Source organism: Sceloporus occidentalis, unplaced genomic scaffold (genome assembly GCF_023333645.1).
Source record: "Sceloporus occidentalis isolate IW3139 unplaced genomic scaffold, rSceOcc1.0.p SCAF_6, whole genome shotgun sequence".
Lineage (NCBI taxonomy): Eukaryota > Metazoa > Chordata > Lepidosauria > Squamata > Phrynosomatidae > Sceloporus > Sceloporus occidentalis.
In genome coordinates, this window is record NW_028316986.1 from 121,836,560 (window position 1) to 121,856,130 (window position 19,571).

Consider the following 19,571-nt stretch of genomic DNA (forward strand, 5'->3'; position numbering starts at 1 on the left):
TGAAAACAAAGAATACCACATAATTCTCTTTCATTTCTCTTCATTTGGACACAGTTCGGATAGTACCTCCATTGAGAGTGAATGGATAAGAAATTCATTCAGTATAATTGTTTCTGCAATTTTACCAGCATAACATCCCCCCAAAAAACAAGGAAATTTCGACAGGTTTGAGAGCAGGAATGTAGAATTTCTGAAATTGAGTGACACGGAGTTCCACTGAAAAGAATGCATGCTTTAGGGAAAAATTCATAAAAATCCATACCATATGGAAAAGTGTTCATACAGGTGGAAACAGTACTGAAAATAGTGCATACATATAGATTATACAGAAAAAGTTTGGGAAAATGCAGCCATTTGGAAAATTATGAACAAAAATGCATATAAGAGGAAAAGTATTTGCAAAAATGTAATCAGTTTTTGTGATACATTTTAAGAATAATCTAAAAGTGGAGATGGAATCAGGCTGAAATGAACTCATGACTGAAGCAGATCCAAAATAAATAGATCTGCCTACCCCTACCACTGAGTTGCAATTAAACTGCCATTTAATGTCTTATTTATCTTAGGGCTCTGGATGTTTTAAGTGAGGATGTCCTTAAAGACCTTTCTGTTGCTTATAGGAAAGCGGTAAGTTCTACCATTAATTAGTTGAAACACACAAAATTTTAAAATAAATTCTAAAATGCAGTAGTCATTATTCTTGGAGCCATGTTTCAGTATACAACCCTTAAAGTGTGCTTTAAATTGGTTGTCTTCTATTTTTTAAAATATAACAACTCTCTTGCCATATTTTCTAACAAATGCCAGGAGAGCTTCTAAATTCATTTTTAAACTCTGGAAGTATCATGTGTCATTATTATTGCTGCTGCTGCTGCTAACTTTCTATGCCACATTCACACACCTCTGCCAAATTGGGATTGAAGGCAGTTTGTGAAATACAACAAATACAGTATTCTTGGAACTGTGCTCTTTATTAAGTCTAGTGGATGAGTCAGCTTGTTCTCTTAATAGTCTAAGGGGGATACAGATCGGTACTTTGTGCCGACCTGTGGGGAGAGTCACAGTGTAGCGTCTGCATGCTCAGTGTCGTGACCCCATCCCCATGGCACCATTTTGGTGCATGCCTGTTTACATTGCATGCACCATGATGATGCCACTGTTGCACAGTGCCCAGACAGCGCAGCGCACAAGGGGCATCATGATGGCACACCGGCGTGCCTATGACATCCCTTCCAGGATGCTGAAAAGAAGCTGCTTTTCATGACTTCTTGTGTCCTCCAGAAGCCGTGGTGTGCTGTTGCTGCGGCCCCAATCTGGGACGAAAAGGAGCGGCTTCATGCCGCCCGTCTGTATAGCCCTTTAGTTACTAAAGTGAATATATTACTAAGGTCCAAAACTCACTGCAAAAATAATCCAGTTTGAGACTGCTTTAACTGCCCAGGACTATTGCCAGAGAATCCTGGGAATAGTAGTTTATTGTGGCCCCAGAGCTCTCTGACAGAAAAAGGTTAAATGTCTCACAGAACTACAGTTCCTAGTATTCCCTAGTATTCAGTCAGAGAAATTAAAGCGGTCTCAAACTGGATTATTTCCTCAGTGTGTTTTGGACCTAAGTCGCTTTATTTGGATATAGCTGTAAAATTAATGGTGTGCAGTAGAATGGATTAATAAAACAGAATACACAGGTTTTTCCCCCCCATGTAATTAGTAAATGAGAACTTGGGCAGATGGCTTTGTGCAGTGCCCTGTTACATGTCTTTATGAGGTAGGTGCATATGCAGATACATATCCTTAAATAAAGGCAGCATGGAAAGTATCCTTGTCTCACCACACTTTAAACTGTGACGGTATTTCAAAATGTACTGTGGCAGAGAGTTTTAATATCTGAATTTAGTACCTACCTGTCTTTCCTAGTGTTATGGCTTTAAAAGAATTTATAATGTTACAGATCCCTGCTATGGTCAGAAGAGTAATTACTCCATACCAAGGTGGCCCTGATATAAGTTATTTGGAGCCTGAGGAAGGAGAAACGTTTGTCTTTCTGAAAGAAGAACTAAGTACAGAACACACTTCTCAGTAAGTCTTCCTTTTCTTCTGATAAATTGAGTAATGTAGTTTGTGTGCACAGAATAAACTTATAAAAATTGAAGTTATTTGATAAGTAATAAATTGTCCTTTGTAATTAGAGCCCTTTTTGGTATGGAAAACGGGTACGGGGGCATGATGTATTAAGAAAATGTTCTGGATCCTGCAGTGAAGTAATCCACAGCTGTATAGGTTATACCATCAATCCTCACTATCCACGGATTCTTTATCCATGGATTCAAGCATCCATAGCTTGAAAGTATTTAAAAAATACATAAATTCCAAACCTTGATTTTGCCATTTTTATATAAGGAGCACTGTTTGTATATTTATATCAGGTTGTAATCCTGCCTTGATCCACCTAGGAGAGGCGGGAAAATATAAATATTTTTTAAATTATTTTTTATTTCGCTTTCCATTGGTTTTAAAGAGTCTTGAACATCCAGGGATTTTAGTATCCATGGGGTGGGGGAGTGTCCTATCACTGAACCTCACTGGATACCAAGGCCCCACTGTATCCCTCATGCATCAAGCTTTGTATTGTGCTTTTTCTGGATCTGGCAAATCCACAATGAGTTCTATACTCTCACTTCACTGAGCAAGAAGAGATGGAGAAGGGGATGATGGAGATGTGTGCAACATGCAGAGCTCTAGCATAACTTTACAATGACAAATCATCTTTTAATCTTGCCATCAATTAAACATGTATTGAGTATCATTTAAAGACTGAGACAGGAAAAAGATGATCATGATGGAGGAATACAGATCGCCCAAAAATGGTGGTCTGCCGGCCTCTCCTTTTCTGCCAGCGGGAAGCCGCAGCAGATAAACTACACGGTTTCCCGCCGGCAAAAAAAGAACCTGAAAAAAAGCGGACTCATTTCCTGGCGCACTTGTGACGCCCGAGTGTGCCAATGGCGCACTTGGGACGTCACAAGTGCGCTGCGATGATCAGACGCTAAGCGTCCGTCGTGTCAAAACGGCGGTACCCGTGTGTACAGGGTGCCGCCGTTTTAATGCCCTCGTCATGTGCTAGAGGTGAGGCATGTATGGGCAGTACACCCTCGGCCAACCCCTAGCACGTGACGAGGGCGCACTTTAGGCCCGTCTGGATCGGGCCGATGTTAGGAAAATCCTGACTGGACAGAATGTCATATGAAAGAAAAGTATTTATATGTGCAATTCAAAAAGTATGTAAAACCTTAATAAATGTGTGTTTTTAATTTAAACCAGGGAAGCTCTTCTCAAAAAAGCTAAAGCAAAGGCTAAAAAGAAGCCTCGAAGACGGTCAGACAGCTCAGGTGGATATAATCTGTCAGATATTATCCAGAGTCCACCCTCCAAAGGTTAGTGGCAAAGAAGCTTCTTTGACAGGGTCATTTGTGGATTACATTCTTTGTGAGGCTGAAACCCTAATCCACAATGCCAGGTTCATTCTGTGATGCTGAACACTGCAGCACATCAATCTTAACATGGGTGTGGTCTAATTTCATTGCACATTAAGAGTGTGCATCTGTTTATTGTCATGCAGTGAATGCCGTTCATATTAATGCTTTCCTGCATGTGACCTCTAGGGCACCCTTAATTTGAAAGGATCTGTAGTAGCAACTTGATCCACACATGGCAGTTGTCACTGTATATTACATGTACAAGTGCTACTATCCTTCTCTTTCCATTCCATTCCATTCTTTTAATTACACTTTGGCCCGTTCCGCACGGGCCTATAGTACGCACTCTGCATGTACTAGGGTTAAAATGGGGTGTCACTTCCTGACGCCCCTAACTCTAATACGCGCGGAGCGCGCATGAAATGGCGGCGCCCATTCCACACGAGCGCCGCCATCTTGATGTAGTGGCCCCGTTGCGTCTGCACATCGCGTGGCACAAATGATGCCGCGAGTGCGCCATTGGCGCCTCGCAATGTCATAAGCGCGCCGCAACAAGAAGCGCCATTTTGGGGCTTTTTGCAGCGCGGAGGAGCCACGTGGTTTGGACGCTGGGGCTCCTCCGCGCTGCAAATGATGGCGGCGGCAGACCGCCCGTTTTGGGTGGTCTGTAACGTTCCTTTGTTATGTATTGTATAACTAGAACATTAATGTGTAACTAGAACTAGGTAACGGGCAGCATTTTGGTAAAGATTTGCAGATTTTGCCTAGAGATTGCAGAGAGCTGATGCTGAAATATACAAGGCTTTAGCAAAATGGTGCCCATTACCTAGTTCGAGTTACACATTAATGTTATAGTTACACAATACATTAAAACATTTTTCATTTTCAAGTCTCAGTTTAATCTGAACTCCCAAGTACTCTGGGAGGGGCCCAATGCCCTTCAAGGAGCCATTTAAAACAGGGGAAACAAATGGGGCATACACTTCTGCTCCATTCCTCAAAGTGTACAATTGTATAGTGAAGAGGAAAACCAAGACTGGCATGAGGAAGAGAACTGCTACACCAGTTTTGTTGTTGTAAACACACCTTAAATAGGTGAATGAGTGGTCCCCTGAAAACAAGGGTCAGATTAGGGCTGTATCTTTCAAAATCAAGCAAGTGGACAGTCTAGGATAGCATTTCCCACCCAAAACAGGTTTTTATCCAATGAAACTTGGTACCAGTTTTGCATTTAAAAGTTGCTGATGCTCATTTTCCTCTTACACATACAGGGATAGTGAAACTGGACAAAACTAATTCTGTTGAATCTCTTCCTGAGATGCTGATGTCTGATTCTGAAGGAAGCTATGTGGGAGTGAACAGCCCTAGAGATCTGCAGTCTCCAGACTTTACAGCAGGATTCCATGCAGATAAGGTTGAGGTTAGAGTCTGCTGAACCATTTTTACATCTATGCTTGTTAATTAAATGAAACATAACATGAGGAACCACACTAGTAGCTGATTTATAAAAATGCCATATCATGTGTGAATCTGAGAGGGTATTCAAATTAGGCCACAGCTAACAAAATGAACTTCAACAGGGAGAAATGTAATGTACTGCACTTAGGGCAGAAAAATAAAATTCACAGATATAGGATGGAGGACACTTGGCTGAACGAGACTACATGTGAAAGGGATCTGGGAGTCCAAGTAGACCACAAGTAGAACATGAGTCAACAGTGCAATGCGGCAGCTAACAAGGCCAATGCGATTTTAGGCTGCATCAATAGAAGTATAGTGTCTAGAATAGATCAAGGGAAGTAATAGTGCCACTCTATTCTGCTCTGGTCAGGCCCCACCAGGAATATTGCATCCAGTTCTGTGGACCACAATTTAATAAGGATGTGGAGAAACTAGAGCATGTCCAAAGGAGGGCAGCTAAAATGGTGAAGGGCCTGGAAACGCCTTAGGGAGCTGGGGATGTTTAGCCTGGAGAAGAGAAGGTTAAGAGGCGATATGATAGCCCTGTTTAAATACTTGAAGGGATGTTTTATTGAGGAGGGAGCTGACTTGTTTTCAGCTGCTCCAGAGACTAGGACCCGGAGCAATGGATGCAAGCAACAGGAAAAGAGATTCCACCTCAACATTAGAACTTCCTGACAGTAAGGTCTGTTCGACAGTGGAACACACTCCCTTGGAGTGTAGTAGAGTCTCCTTCCTTGGAGGCCTTTAAGCAGAGGCTGGATGGCCATCTGTCGGGGATGCTTTGTCTGGGAGTTCCTGCATGGCAGGGGGTTGGACTGGATGGCCCTTGCGGTCTCTTCCAACTCTATGATTCTGTGATTCAAAATTTTAGAGGTCCTGTGTCAAACTCGTATGTGTTGGATTTATATAGACTTGGCCTATGAATTGTGAAGATGTTACTTCTTTGCTTTGGTCTGCTGGTTTTCAGTCTTTAATGTTTTCTTCTATGAAAAAATCTTTAGGTTGTATACATTTTATTTATTTGTGGTGAATTTTCTTAATGTGGTGCTTTTCAGGCATGTTAGGTCCTGTTCAGAGCGGCCATTAAGACCAGCCTGGGGGCATAGTTGGGGCATTGCGTCCACATGATGCATGTCCTGACTCCGCACCCGGGGCGCCATGATGCCATGCACTGCTCCACGTGGCGTGTGGCATCATGGCACTCCTCCAGCACCATGTCTATACGTCACAGTGCCAAAGGAGCACCTCCAAGCCATGGCACTGCTGCTGTGGTGCCTTTCCAGGGCGCAAAAAGGAGCTGCTTTTTGCAGCTCCTTTTCGTGCCTTGGAAAGGCCAGATCAGGGCCGCAGTTTGTGGTTGTTGCGGCCCCTATCCAGCCGAAGAAGAGGCGGCTCCATGCCACCCCTTTGGGGCTGTCTGAACAGCTCCTTAGATTCTTAGCCCCATTAGTCCTAGCAAACATGGTTGGTTGTTGGGGAATAATGACAAGTGTAGTCCAAAATATCTGGAGGGCATTAGCCTGGGGAAGGCTCAGCCATGATGTATGAACTTGTATAATTTAAATATAAAATGTGTATTTTATACATTAATATAAAGAATATGCAAATGTATCTTGTAGCACCTTTGAGACTAACTGAAAGAAAGAAGCTGGTAGCATGAGCTTTCATAGACTTGAGTCCACTTCCTTGGGTGCATCTACGAAAACTCATGCTACCAGTTTATTGCTTTCACTTATTCTCAAAGTTCCTACAAGATCCCTTTGCATATGGATTTTCCAGACTAACACAGCCATTTTTTTGTAATCTAAAGAGGTTATTCTTGGAGGAATATAGCACTGATATGTAACAGTCTTTTTTAACCTGTTAAAGCATCATGCACATAACTTAATTTTCATGGAATATGGAGTCACTACATTATATCAGAGCCAAGAGCATCATTTAAGACAGTAGAAAATTAGATGTGTTAAATGCCAAATACAGCTCCCATGGTAAACTAGTTGTAAAACTCAAGGGTGTTAAAAGTAATGCAATGTGATATGAGGAACAAAGGTTAAAAGGAGAAGCAAAATTCCTCTGGGCATGTGCAAACTTTTGGACATGCCTAAAGTACTTCTTTCCAATCTTAGCTATTAAAGATAAAAACTCAGTATTTGACTTTGTTCTTTTCTTACATGTGTTAATTGATGCGAATATCACTTCTTAAAATGGTGTAATTGTAGTCTTTGATTTCAGGTGAAAGAGAAAATGTATGTTTCCAATACAGTTCCGCATGTCAACAAAGAGGTGAAAACTTCTGATGGAACATCAACACAAAAAATATCGCTTCCACAGTCCATTCCTAATAACAAAATCACCTCTGCAAGTTCTTCCAACTGGGTTGTCAGTTCCTTCAGGTATATAAAAGATCCTCTATGTGTTCCCATGTTTCACAAGACCTATTCCATTACAGAGTGAGTCTTTCTTGTCTGGATTGTCTGGAATTCCAAAATCTGAAATACTCCAAAACTGTCCACATGGGTGGCTGAGATAATGACCCCCTTTGCTTTCTGGTTCAGTACACACAAATCTCCTTTCATACACAAAATTGTTTTAAAATGTATAAAATTGCCTTCAAGTTGTGTGCATAAGGTATATATGAAATATAAATTATTTTTGTGTTTAGACCTGTGCCTCATCTCCCAGACATCTCATTATGTATATAAAAATATTCCAAAATTAAAAAAAAAAAATCTGAAACCCTAGATACTTCTGATCCCAAGCACTTTGGATAAGGGAGACTAAATCTGTACTGAAATTCATGTGGTGTGGCCTCTGGTGTGGCATGCTTTTGGAATGAGAACTTCCTCCTTCCCCAGTAAAAGGCATTGCTTGTATACAACTAGTTGATAACCTGATTTCTGAAGAATCAAATGGCCAGATAATTTTGTGGTAGTTGTGATCATTACACTAAAAGAAGTTATGTGGCTCTGCGCTGAGCCTTTCCCTGCCTTCGGTGGAAATCATTACAGCCTTTGCTATGCAAAGATTGCAGCTAGGACTTGTCATCTAAGGATCTAATTAGTAGGAAGTTTTAAAAGAAATATAACTAAACTTCACATTAACTAAAATGCTGGGCTTGACATACTTTGTCCAGCATAGACAGTATACCTAGAAGTGTCCTTGGTGTGTGTTTCCTGGATAAAAAAAGTTTGTTTGAAAACATTCTATTTGAGGTTTGCCATAATTGAGGAAGTGGACATAAATTATACATCTGTTAGAAAATGTATGCAAGATATAGAAGACTTCTGTAGTGTTTGGCTTCTGGAGTACAAGTAAAAATGGATGTCTTGAAAAGTAACAGTTTGTATTTATTTTTTCTTCATTCAGTCCTGCCAGTCCTCCTACTATGGATTTAAGAACTATCATGGAAATTGAAGAAAACATGCAAAAATGTGGAAGCTTGCCAAAGATAAATTCAGGGTTAGTAAAAGACAAGGCTTAATTAAAAAAAAGTGTAAGAGTGAATTGTGCTAATGCGAATCACAGTTTTAGCATCCTGATCTTTGGATAGCTTTTAAAAACTTTATTTTGGAAATAACTGTGCTTTGAAGTTTCCGTTCTCGTTCACCTGATGATGATTAATATCTGTGTTGCTTCATTAGCATTGCTTATTACTTGCATGAATGTCTGATCACAGGTCAGGTGTGGTTTTTTTTAAAAAATGGATTTGATAGGTATGAGAAACAGAGCACTCTTCCTCTTTTATAAATTTAGAATGTGTGGTTTATATTCTGTTCTAGAATTGGTTTGATGAACTGGTTCGCATTTTTATTTTTTCATTTTTAGTAGACCTACTCCTCATGGAGGCAAGCTTTCTCAGAAGCAAAGGAAACTTATTGCCCTGGCTGCAAAGGACAGTAGCCCAGATTTCGTGCCAGATGTAGTCTTGCCACCTACATCCCCCAAAACTGCAAAATCTGGAAATGTCTGGTATGTGTTTGTTTGTTTTGGTTATGTTAGTGTGCATCAGATTCCATTTCAGTTTTCAACATAGGCCTTGTTTCATCCTAATAGGATTGTCCCACATTTATTTATAACTTAAACTTTAATAAACTTAAACTTCAGTAGCTCTGTGGCAAAGCATATTTTTGCATGCAGAATGTTTTAGGTTCAGGCCATTACATTTCTAGATATGATTTCAGCAAACATCTGTAGAACTGTCACTTGTTGGTCGACTCTAAACCATGTTGAGCTGTAGAGGACCAATTTTCTAAACTATATTGAGCTGTACCAATCAAATGAAGTGTTAGAATGTGACTACTCTAGAGTATGTAGTTTGTAACTACTCAGTTATTTTTCTCTGCAAAAGTGACTTGCATTCAATCGAAAAGCTTACTTTTTTCTTTTTTACTTTAAGAGAAAAGATCAAGTCACACACTCTCAGCCTCAGAGGAAGGCAATGGTAAACTCCTCTCTGAACAAATCTTGCCAAGTAAATCTTGTGATAGGTTTGCCTTAGGATCGCCATAAGTCAGAAGCAAGTTGAAAGCACACAACAACAAAAATCACAATGAAAGCAATTAAAAAGAAAACTGCTGCGTATCATACTGTTTTTAATAAACATTTATGATGCAACCATACTCTCTGTACTCAACGCAGTTCTGAGCACTGTATATCAGAAAGGAGCTAGAATAGTTGCAGAAAATGGCATCTGGAATTATTAAGAAAAAGGATGACAGTATTTGGCCCTTTATAGCTTACACAAAAGGGGGATACATGATAGAGGTTTTTTGCACACAATGTGGAGAAAGTGATGTCAACATCTGTGAAGCACTCATTTTCAAAACATCCTATCCTTGTTTTCCATTTATTAAATGGAGTGGAGAATCTTTTTGGCCTTAGGACTCCTTTCTGACCTTACAGTGACCCTAAGGCAAACCTATCACATGATTTGCTTGGCAAGATTTATTCAGTTGGTATTCTGTATGGCTCAGTATAGTGTAGTAGTTTCACTTGCAGGATTGTGCTACAGCTGGCCATTTACTGGCCCTTGGACGTACTATAGAGATACTATAGTTTTCCCTCATGATCATCCCATGCCTGGTGGTGAGTGGGAAGAGGAATAAGAGGAATATACAGAATAAGTAAAGAGATAGTACAGGAATACCTGGTTAATCTAAATGAATATGTCTCCAAGACCAGATGAACTACATCTGAGGGTATTAAAAGAACTGGCAAATGTAATATCGGAGCCATTGGCAATAATCTTTAGAACTCCTGGAGGAGGGCAAACTTTGTCCCTATCTTCAAAAAGGGAAAAAAAGAGGATTACAACAATTATCATCCAGTTAGTAAATGGAGAATCTGTGAACATCTAGAAGGCAATGCCATAACCACAAAAAGTCAACATGGGTTTCAGAGAAAGAAGTCATGCCAGACAAATCTAATCTCTTTCTCTGATAAAATAACCAGCTTGGTAGATGAAGGGAATGCTGTGGATATAGTGTATCTTGATTTCTGTAAGGCCTTTGACAAGGTTCCCCATGACATTCTTGCAAACAATATTGTAAAATGGGGGCTACACAAGGTAACTGCTAGGTGGATTTGTAATTGGTTGACTGGCTGAACCAAAAGGATGCTCAGCAATGGCATCTTTTCATCGTGGAGAGAAGTGAGCAGTGGGGTCCCACAGGGTTCTGTCCTGGGCCCAGTGCTATTCAACATCTTTATCGATGACTTGGATGACAGAATTGGGGGCATACTAATCAAATTTGCAGATGAATAGGAGGAATAGCTAATACCCCAGAGGACAGGATCAAAATTCAAAATGACCTGAATAGACTAGAAAGCTGGGTCAAAGCTAACAAAATGAAATTCAACATGGAAAATTTAAGGTACTGCACTTAGGGCAGAAAAATGAAATTCACAGATATAGGATGAGGGACACCTGGCTGAATGAAACTACGTGTGAAAGGGATCTAGGAGTCCAAGCAGACCACAAGTTGAACATGAGTCAACAGTGTGATGCGGCAGCTAAAAAGGCCAATGCAATTTTAGGCTGCATCAATAGAAGTGTAGTGTCTAGATGAAGAGAAGTAATAGTTCCACTCTATTCTGCCTTGGTCAGGCCTCAACTGGAATACTGTGTCCAGTTCTGGATACCATAATTCAAAAAGGATGTTGACAAATTGGAGCGTGTCCAAAGGAGGGTGACTAAAATGGTGAAGGTTGTGGAAACCATGCCCTCTGAGGAATGGCTTAGGGAGCTGAACATGTTTAGCCTGGAAAAGAGAGAGTTAAGAGGTGATATGATTGCCCTGTGAAGGCATGTCACATTGAGGATGGAGCCAGCTTGTTTTCTGCTGCTCCAGAGATTAGAACAATGGATGCAAACTACAGGAAAAGAGATTCCACCTTAACATTAGGAAGAACTTCCTGACAGTAAGAGTTGTTCAACGGGGGAACACACTCCCTCAGAGATTGATGGAGTCTCCTTGTTTGGAGGTCTTTACACATAGGCTGGATAGTCATCTGTTGGGAATGCTTTGATTGTGAGTTCCTGCATGGCAGAGGGTTGGACTGGATGGCCCTTGTGGTCTCTTCCAACTCTACGATTCTATGATTCTATAAGTCAGAGAAACAATTGGCTATGACCCTGTAGCCAGATACGAAATGATTGCATTATCCATTGGGGTCTGATGGGGTTATCCTGAGATCTCAGCAGATGATATATATAACCATTTCCTGTCTAGCTATGGGCAAGTGTAAGGTGGATTTCTGCCTATGTGTGCCACTAACATGCTGCTAGCTTGGGTGTGTTTCTTTTAGGCCACTTCAGTTAGGTTAAAGCTACTTTAAAATCTTTATGTCTATAGATAAGAGACTTCAGACTTAGCATTGAAGTGGTCATTGGTCTCCACCCTTAAAAGCTGGCATTAACTCACTGGTTTTTTTTTAGCAGATTCAAGGTGCCATTCCCAAGTCAGTCTGATTTGAGGCCCCTTTCACAGTACACAATTACTATGCACTATGATCTCTTTTTAACTGCCATGCTGCATCCTATGTAACCTTGGAGTTTGTAGTTTGATCAGAGGCAGTAGAGGAAATCTCTGGATGAGAATTCTAAATACCTCTTGCTAAACTGCAAATTCTAGAATTCCACAAGATGTTGCTGTGGAGTTAAACTGGAACCATAGCTCTATCACTGTGTTGTGTGAAAGGGCCCTGAGTAAGAGCACTCACAGGCAGTGATACAATACATGTATCCAACTGCAGATAACCTGCAAATTATCTAGTGAAACAGAATATTCTTACTAGTATTTCACTTACTGTATAAACAAGAAAAGTAGCTACAATTTTTGTATGGAACTCCTTGTCCCTGCTCCCAGTTTATAGACACTACACAGTGTTGGAGGCCACATTTGGACAAGAGTTACAGATGGGAGGTGGATGTTAAGACCATTAGGTGAACCTGGTAAAAATGTTCTTTAAAGTTCAGTCAGTGTTGAGAGAAGCACTTATTGAACCTTCCATTTTGATATAAAGAACTGCATTTTAGTACATATCTAGTTTTGTACAATGAGACAAACATTATTTCATGTATTTTATTATTTCATGTAATTATTTTAAAACTTACTAAAATTATTTGGTGTAATTATGTTAAAACTTGGATACATTTTGAATAGGGTCTGGGAAATAAACAAAATGTGATCAGGAATACTCAGGAAAATAGCAAATAAAATTTGGAGAAGTCCTTGGTACAGGAAGTTTTTTTTATTTTGTTCTTGTTTTATGCTGATATGTATGATTTTACTCTTGTTCACATTTAACCAGCTTGCCTGGTTGTACTTTAGGTGTGGAATGAGTTTTCATCTCATTTTTATGTAGGCATAAATGACTGTTAACTTCCTTCACAAAATTCCTCTCATTGACAAAAATGGAAAGTGGCAACATGTTTTTTTAAAGCAATCAGTATGAAATCTATAACGTTTATAAGGAATGCACACAACCGGCTTCTTGGTTAATGGAATTTATTTTAGGATTTTACGTTTCTTATGAAATGTATCCTTTACTGCTCCTGTCTTTATGACCATTTCTTATTACAATTTTTGTTAAATACTTTTTACTTGACTGACTAAAAGTAAGAAAAACGGTTTTGTGCTTGTCTGAAGCATGTTGAGTTATGATATAATTCTTAGGCTTGAGAAGTCTAAAATGAACTCTTATGCATGCATTTGGCATCAGCTTGAGGTTTCCGTGCTTGCAGTATGTGGCAGTCTCCAGAACTTTTGTTTTGCAGCGAAATGAGATACTTGTCTTGGAAATTCAGCAACTCTTCTGGCAAGACAATATGCCAGATGGGTGTGGAACCTTCTGGAACCTTTTGGGGGGGGGGTTGACATGGAGACTCAATATATCTTAAACCACATTTAGATTCTTTTTGCCAAAGAAACCTCCTTTTTCATAGTTTTGCGGGAATTAGTCTATGCAGGGTTCTTTGGAGGTTAATTAAGAAAAATAAAATTAGCGTTCAAGACATTAAAAGTATAGAGGAGTGAAGTCAGAATAACTGCAAATGTAAACGTAGTCCTTCATTGTTATAATATAGTCTTCAAGGTGCACCTAGGTGTGTAATAGTGCTCCTAAGGTTGAAAAATGGAGTTAAATCTTTGCAGTGTGATGCTGTTGATGTTTTCCAATTTCTCCTCCCTTTGGCTGGCTTATTACTTTCTTGAGTGCCAAGTTCAATTATCAAATTCAACTTGTCAAAATGGCATCTGTACCACCTTACTACTGAAGATGTCTGGTGGATTTACAGTACTTGTAAAACTAATTGTACGTATTGCATAAATATTGCATTTTTGTAGGGTGCTAATATTATTAGGGAACAGCCTGTGTGATATGGTAGTTTGGATGTCAGATTAGGACTCCATGAGACCAGGGTTTTGAATCCTTGTTCAGGCATGGAAACCCTCTGGGTGACTTTGAACAAGTTACATTCTCTCAGCCTTGGAAGAAAGCAGTGACAAACCTCCTCTGAACGAATCTTGCAAATAAATAAATAAATACCCTGTGATAGGGTTGCCTTAAATCAGAAATGTCTTGGAGGCACAGAACAACATTATTAGAGAATTTCTAACCATAGAATACTGGTAGGGGCCTATAGTTCCAGGCACTCAAATTATTTTAGAAGTCAGAAAATTGGAATCTTTTCTTGAAATGAAGAATAAGAGCTTTTCCCATTTCTCAGACCTAGGGCATGATACTGTGCTTATAATAAAAGGAAGTAAACGTGTGTGCGTGTGTATGTGTGTAGTGTCTCATCTAAGGATTTTTTCTCTTCGTCCTTTCTGCCTGCATCTTTCATTGGGCCTTCACATACTTGAACCAGCCTCTTTTTCAGAGAAGTCTATGGTAGTATCTAGGAATCTCTGTTTTACAATGGGCAAGGCTGTATCTTCTACTGTGTCAAATAGCTGAAATAGTGCATTTCTAATTTCTCTCCAAGTAAATATTTGACCCAGGCTGCAAGAAGGGAAGGAATTTCAAAACTGGCACTGATAATGGCTCTCTGTATGCATTAAGATCAGATTTTAAAAAAACAAACTACTATTCAGTTGATTTAGCGTATAGAGGAATGAAGGCAGAATCACTGAACATAGACATAGCCCCTCATTGTTTTAATATTGTCTTCAGTTTTAATATATTCTTCAGGATGCATCTAGGTGTGTAACAGTAGATTGTGGCACATCAAGGCTGTGACAATTACAAAAAACATTAACTCATCAACTCAAAGTAGCAAAGGATAAATCAAATACGAATGCATTTGATGTAATTTTTGAAGTTCTCCCAATGGAAGTCCTTGATTCTCCGTGGTTTATCTTCTTCACCATAAAAAGACAAGTTATAAATAAAAACCACCAAATTTATATGAATTAGGATTTACTTGTAATTTTGGTATGATCATTATGCTGACAGAAAAACCGAAACACACTACAGTGGTCTAGACATCATAATGTAACAGCATTTGGTTCATTTTACTGTATTAAACTTAAGTGGGCCCTCAGAATCCACTGGGGTTTGATTCCAGAGCCCCATGGATACCAAAGCTTATTAATGCTCAGATCCAATTATATACAATGGTGTAGTAAAACGTCCATGATGACAAACAGCAATTTTTTAAAAATTGTTGAATATTTTCAAGCCATGGTTGGTTGAATCAGTGGTCCAATTGTAATATGATTTATCACAGTAAATTAAGTGTCTCCTTTAAGTAACATACTTAGTAATTTAATAAAGTAATGTAGCATGTTAATTAACTAGACTAAATAAATTGCTGAGTATGTCACTTAATGTGACTTAGATGTAGTGCTAGGACATACAAAGTGTCTGAGACTTTATTTTCTGTTAAAGGGCTTCTCCAATCCATTCTGCCTTGCCAAAGTCATTTCGTGATCTCCTGGTGGAAGGGAAAAAAACAGCTGGTGCCACTTCTGGAAACGTTTGTGCTAAAGTGATGGAGGATGCACCAGCTCAGAAAATCCTGAGGTGAAAGAGCTTAAATTTTATTAGCAGAACAGTTCTCTTTCAGACATTTAATGCAATACACTATTTGTCTCTAATGCTACCCTGTTCAGCTTTAAAACAGTTGTGTTGGTGGATAGCTGGCTAGAATAAATGATAGATTACATACATGCAGTATTTTTACAAAGTGTATAGATGCCAGTAATCAGCTGGTTTAGGAGCAGAGATCAGACATTGCCCCATTGGAGTTGCACAGCATTACTTAATTTTAGTGCAGTAACAAAATTATTTATATCTGCATATATACTCTTATTTTCTAGTTGTTGGTTTTTTTAAAATAAAATTGTGACCTATGCTGTTTCTACCACTCAAAGCTTAGATGTATATCGTTTTAATCCATATCGTGACCCACCTTGGCATGCTTGTAGGGAAAAAGGTGAGGGTATTGAAAAAAAAAAAGGAATACCTGTCAATCCAGTTCTTGTCGTTTTCATACATAGGTCAATACTCATGTCTTGAGTATTTTATCAAAATGGCAAGGTGTAAAATGCCCTTTTAAATAAATGAAATTAATCCCAATACCAGTCAGAATGAGTGTCACCAGGATTCCACTGCCTTATATGTCTTAACTAGTGTATTCCAAAGCTAAGATGGCTGCTTATGCTGCTACATAGTTCTCAGTACCTCTTAAACATTCAAGTACAGTGGGCCCTTGATACCTGCTGATGTTTGGTTGCAGGACCATCCATGAGTACCAAAATCTGTGGATGTTCAAGTCTTATTAAATACAATGTATAATAGGATGGTGGCCGTAATTTAAAATGTCAAAATCAAAGTTTTCTTTTTGGAATTTATATATTTGTTGAATATCTTCAAGGTGTGGATGCTTGAATCTCTGGATAAAGAATCCATTGATACAGAGGACCAACTGTATTGTATATTCACTTTTTAATTGCCCTTTTGTTTTTGTTTTTTTCCTTTTGTTTTTGAACAATTAAAAATACATGAATTGAATAAAGCAGTGTATAAAGCATACCAGTAACTATATGGCTCTGTGTTTTTAAACAATATTTTTATATCGTTAAGATATGTATTTCATCAATGTTAATAATGTTTTTCCCTAGATGCACAGCTGCCACTGCTGTTGGAACAGAGTATGAACATTTGTATGAGCCAGCTCAGACAGAAAACCAGAAGTAAGTTAGATTTATGCTTTAAAAGTATGAATAAAAAAGTATTTTCTGCCAAGTTGTGATAACCTGCATTTGTAACCTACCTTGCAGCCCTTGGCTAGGAGCATCTTTAGTGAGTCCAACGGCAGCAACACCTATCACGTTTGCAGAAATTGTAGAGGAAGAACTCCAGCAAGAAGCGGCTCTTATCCGAAGCAGAGAGAAACCTTTAGCTTTGATCCAGGTAAGCAGGAATCTTTAGTATAGTTATCAAAGGTTGGAATCCTGTTGGTTCACACAACACAGATTTTTTTGTGATCACAGAGGGAGAATTTGCTGGTGAGTGGGCCAAGAGGAAAAAGATGCAGGTACTAAGGATTTCTCTCTCTCTCTCTCTCTCTCTCTCTCTCTCTCTCTCTCTCTCTCTCTCTCTCACACACACACACACACACACACACACACACACACACACACGTTGTCATGATGCTTTGGAAGAACAGACTGCTTGGAGCCTGCAGCCTTCTCCTCTCAGCCTACCTCTGCCATCACTTCCCTCTTTTTTTGATGCAACTATGCCCACAATCTTTCTTTTTCCAGTTCCTGACTTTACTACCTGAGGACCAAAACAGATGAGCCAAAAGGAGTGCCTTCCGGCCACTTTGCGGGTACTTTGTGCAGATAGCGCATACCCCCTGAACCTCCTGGAAGCCTCTCCAAGGCTGCCAAAGATGGCCCAAAGCTACTGGCAAAAATCAGCATCCCATTTGGGACCATGGCAGTGGCCAGCTTTGAGAGCTGACCGTATGATCACCACAGTCCCAGGCCAATTGCAGCCTGATTGTGGCTGGAGCGGCCAGAGGCTGCTCTTTGCCACCAGTTTGCTTCACCCCTGAGTTTCTGCTACCATAGTACACCAGGATAGTTACTCAACAGGATCTCTGGTTATGAGTGTCTGTTTCATGCATCCTTTCCCCTTTCTTAAGTGTTTCGCTCCTGCCTTTTGGTTCCACCAGGTTCCTGAGGAAGCATATACCCTCTGAAAAAATAAAATAAAATTTAGCATAAGCTACTTTTTGTGCCTATTTTTGGTGATTGGTTTAACTGAGCTGATTTCATTTTCTATCTAACTAATAGTTAATTCTGAATACTCAGTGGCTTCTGCTTTGCAATCTCAGTAGTTCAACAGATAATGTTTGTGTTGATTCCTTAATTGCAGAATCTTTCAGGAGTGTGAGACAGCAAATAAATATCTCTCTTGGAGCATTATCCTGTTTTTTAATTTATGAAGATGTGCAAATTTTTCTAGTGTAAATAAAAGGTTTGACTACCATTATTCTGAGCTGTCCCAGTAGTCTTACTCTGACCTCAACCAGATTCTCAAAAATGACTCCCTTCTTTTTCAAATTTCTCATTTCAGATTGAAGAGCGTGCTATTCAGGATCTTTTAATCCATTATCAAGCAGTGGATAACCCTGATGAGTTTGTTGTTGTTGAAAGGTCTCCTCAGGGGCCCATAGCGGCTCCTATGTGGAACAAGCATTGATACACAAAGATAAGGGGTTTCATGAAGATGCGTACTGTACAAATGTTGTTGTTTTTTGTTGTTCACACGAATCTGCTGGTTTTACAGTGACAGTGAGGGTAGTAATGTGTGTCCATCTTTTCTCAGCATAGTCTTGTGTTTTGAAAATGTATCTTCCTTACCAAATTCCATAACTAGGCTGTAGTCTTGCATTTCATAAGGATGGGGTTACATTTCATAAGGATGGGGCCGAAGACTACATATGCTTGAAATTAAGTTGTAAGTAGTATATAAGAGATTCCTATAATAATTAGCATAAAGTGGAAAACCAGGTGGTCTTTTCAAGTTAACTGCAAAACTTTCATACTCATGTAAACATGTTGTTTTAATTGGATGGAATCAACCAGAATGTCAGACGTTTAGATTTTATTTAAATAAATAATAAAAAAACATAGCTTTTATGTGTAATAACAGTAAGTCAAGAACATTAATGTCTGTTGAAGCAGTGACATATAATGTCTGGTATGTTTGTGTGTGCCTCTGCACTGTTGGCTCTTCTGGATAATACTCCTAACCATCATGCCTTACAGAAGTGGTGAGCCTTTATGCTAGGCTAGCGTTTTCTACAGGATTACGTATGTATTTTATTATTATGAGACAGGCTCAGAAGAACCTAAACTTCCATGTGGGTTCCCAGAATAACAAGAAGAAATGAATAATAACTATTAGCAAACATGTGGCAAGATGAAAAAGGGGTAAGAACAGCATGCTAAACAAAAAAATCTTTGGGAGAAAAAATAAAACAAGTAATCACATTAAAACTACTCAAACAAATTATGATTGCGTTTTGGTAAGGTCTGCTTTTAATAGATGCATTGATATCATTGAGTACTATGTGTTTAAAAGAAAAGAAAAGAAAATGTGCCTGATTGTGATTGTATTTTTGTTGTTGTTGGAAAGTCTTCTAAAATTGTGTTTGCTAACTAAAAAAAAATGTGCCATTTGTACGATGGGATTTTTGCAGGGGGAGAGAAGGCGCTTGACTGAAATCACTCATCTTCCTTTTACCAACCCTATGCAGATTGGGGCTGCTGTGTTTTATCCTAATGGCACTGTGAGGGAATCATCTTTGTTGGCATTTAATGCAGTTCTCTCCCACGGGTTGGAGTTGAACCCAAGAAAGACTCTGTGAATGAAATTGCAATAAAGAGTAAAATAACAGAGCAGCATAAGTTACCATAGTGGAATTATTTTGTGTTTGAACATTTTATTTTGAAAGGAAAACAACAACCATCAGCTATGAAAGGGTAATTTTCATTTGTCTTACCTTATGTCAGAGAATGCTGTGATTATACAGAAGTACAAAAAAAGCAGAGAAACAAAATTTGGGAGCAAAATTCAGTTTCCTGAAAAATTCAGGTATCACTTCCAACTTGA

The 19,571-nt window shown here is 39.1% G+C and overlaps 1 protein-coding gene across 4 annotated transcripts in view; it reads left to right on the top strand.

Annotated features, from left to right (window-relative positions):
* The window catches only part of IBTK (inhibitor of Bruton tyrosine kinase), a 58,038-nt gene extending 38,672 nt beyond the window's left edge, over positions 1 to 19,366 (top strand). For 2 of the 4 annotated variants that reach the window (XM_089530851.1, XM_089530852.1), the window contains exons 19-29: positions 567 to 627; positions 1,949 to 2,076; positions 3,319 to 3,431; positions 4,745 to 4,893; positions 7,170 to 7,330; positions 8,304 to 8,396; positions 8,763 to 8,906; positions 15,330 to 15,464; positions 16,565 to 16,636; positions 16,724 to 16,856; positions 18,030 to 19,366. In XM_089530851.1, coding sequence (XP_089386977.1) covers positions 567 to 627; positions 1,949 to 2,076; positions 3,319 to 3,431; positions 4,745 to 4,893; positions 7,170 to 7,330; positions 8,304 to 8,396; positions 8,763 to 8,906; positions 15,330 to 15,464; positions 16,565 to 16,636; positions 16,724 to 16,856; positions 18,030 to 18,155 — 1,315 coding nt within the window. In that variant the 3' untranslated portion in view covers positions 18,156 to 19,366. Of the gene's footprint in view, positions 1 to 566; positions 628 to 1,948; positions 2,077 to 3,318; positions 3,432 to 4,744; positions 4,894 to 7,169; positions 7,331 to 8,303; positions 8,397 to 8,762; positions 8,907 to 15,329; positions 15,465 to 16,564; positions 16,637 to 16,723; positions 16,857 to 18,029 lie in introns of those variants that run through there. The other 2 variants (XM_089530853.1, XR_016281784.1) reach the window with 2 other exon arrangements.
* The last annotated feature ends 205 nt before the right edge of the window (positions 19,367 to 19,571 follow it).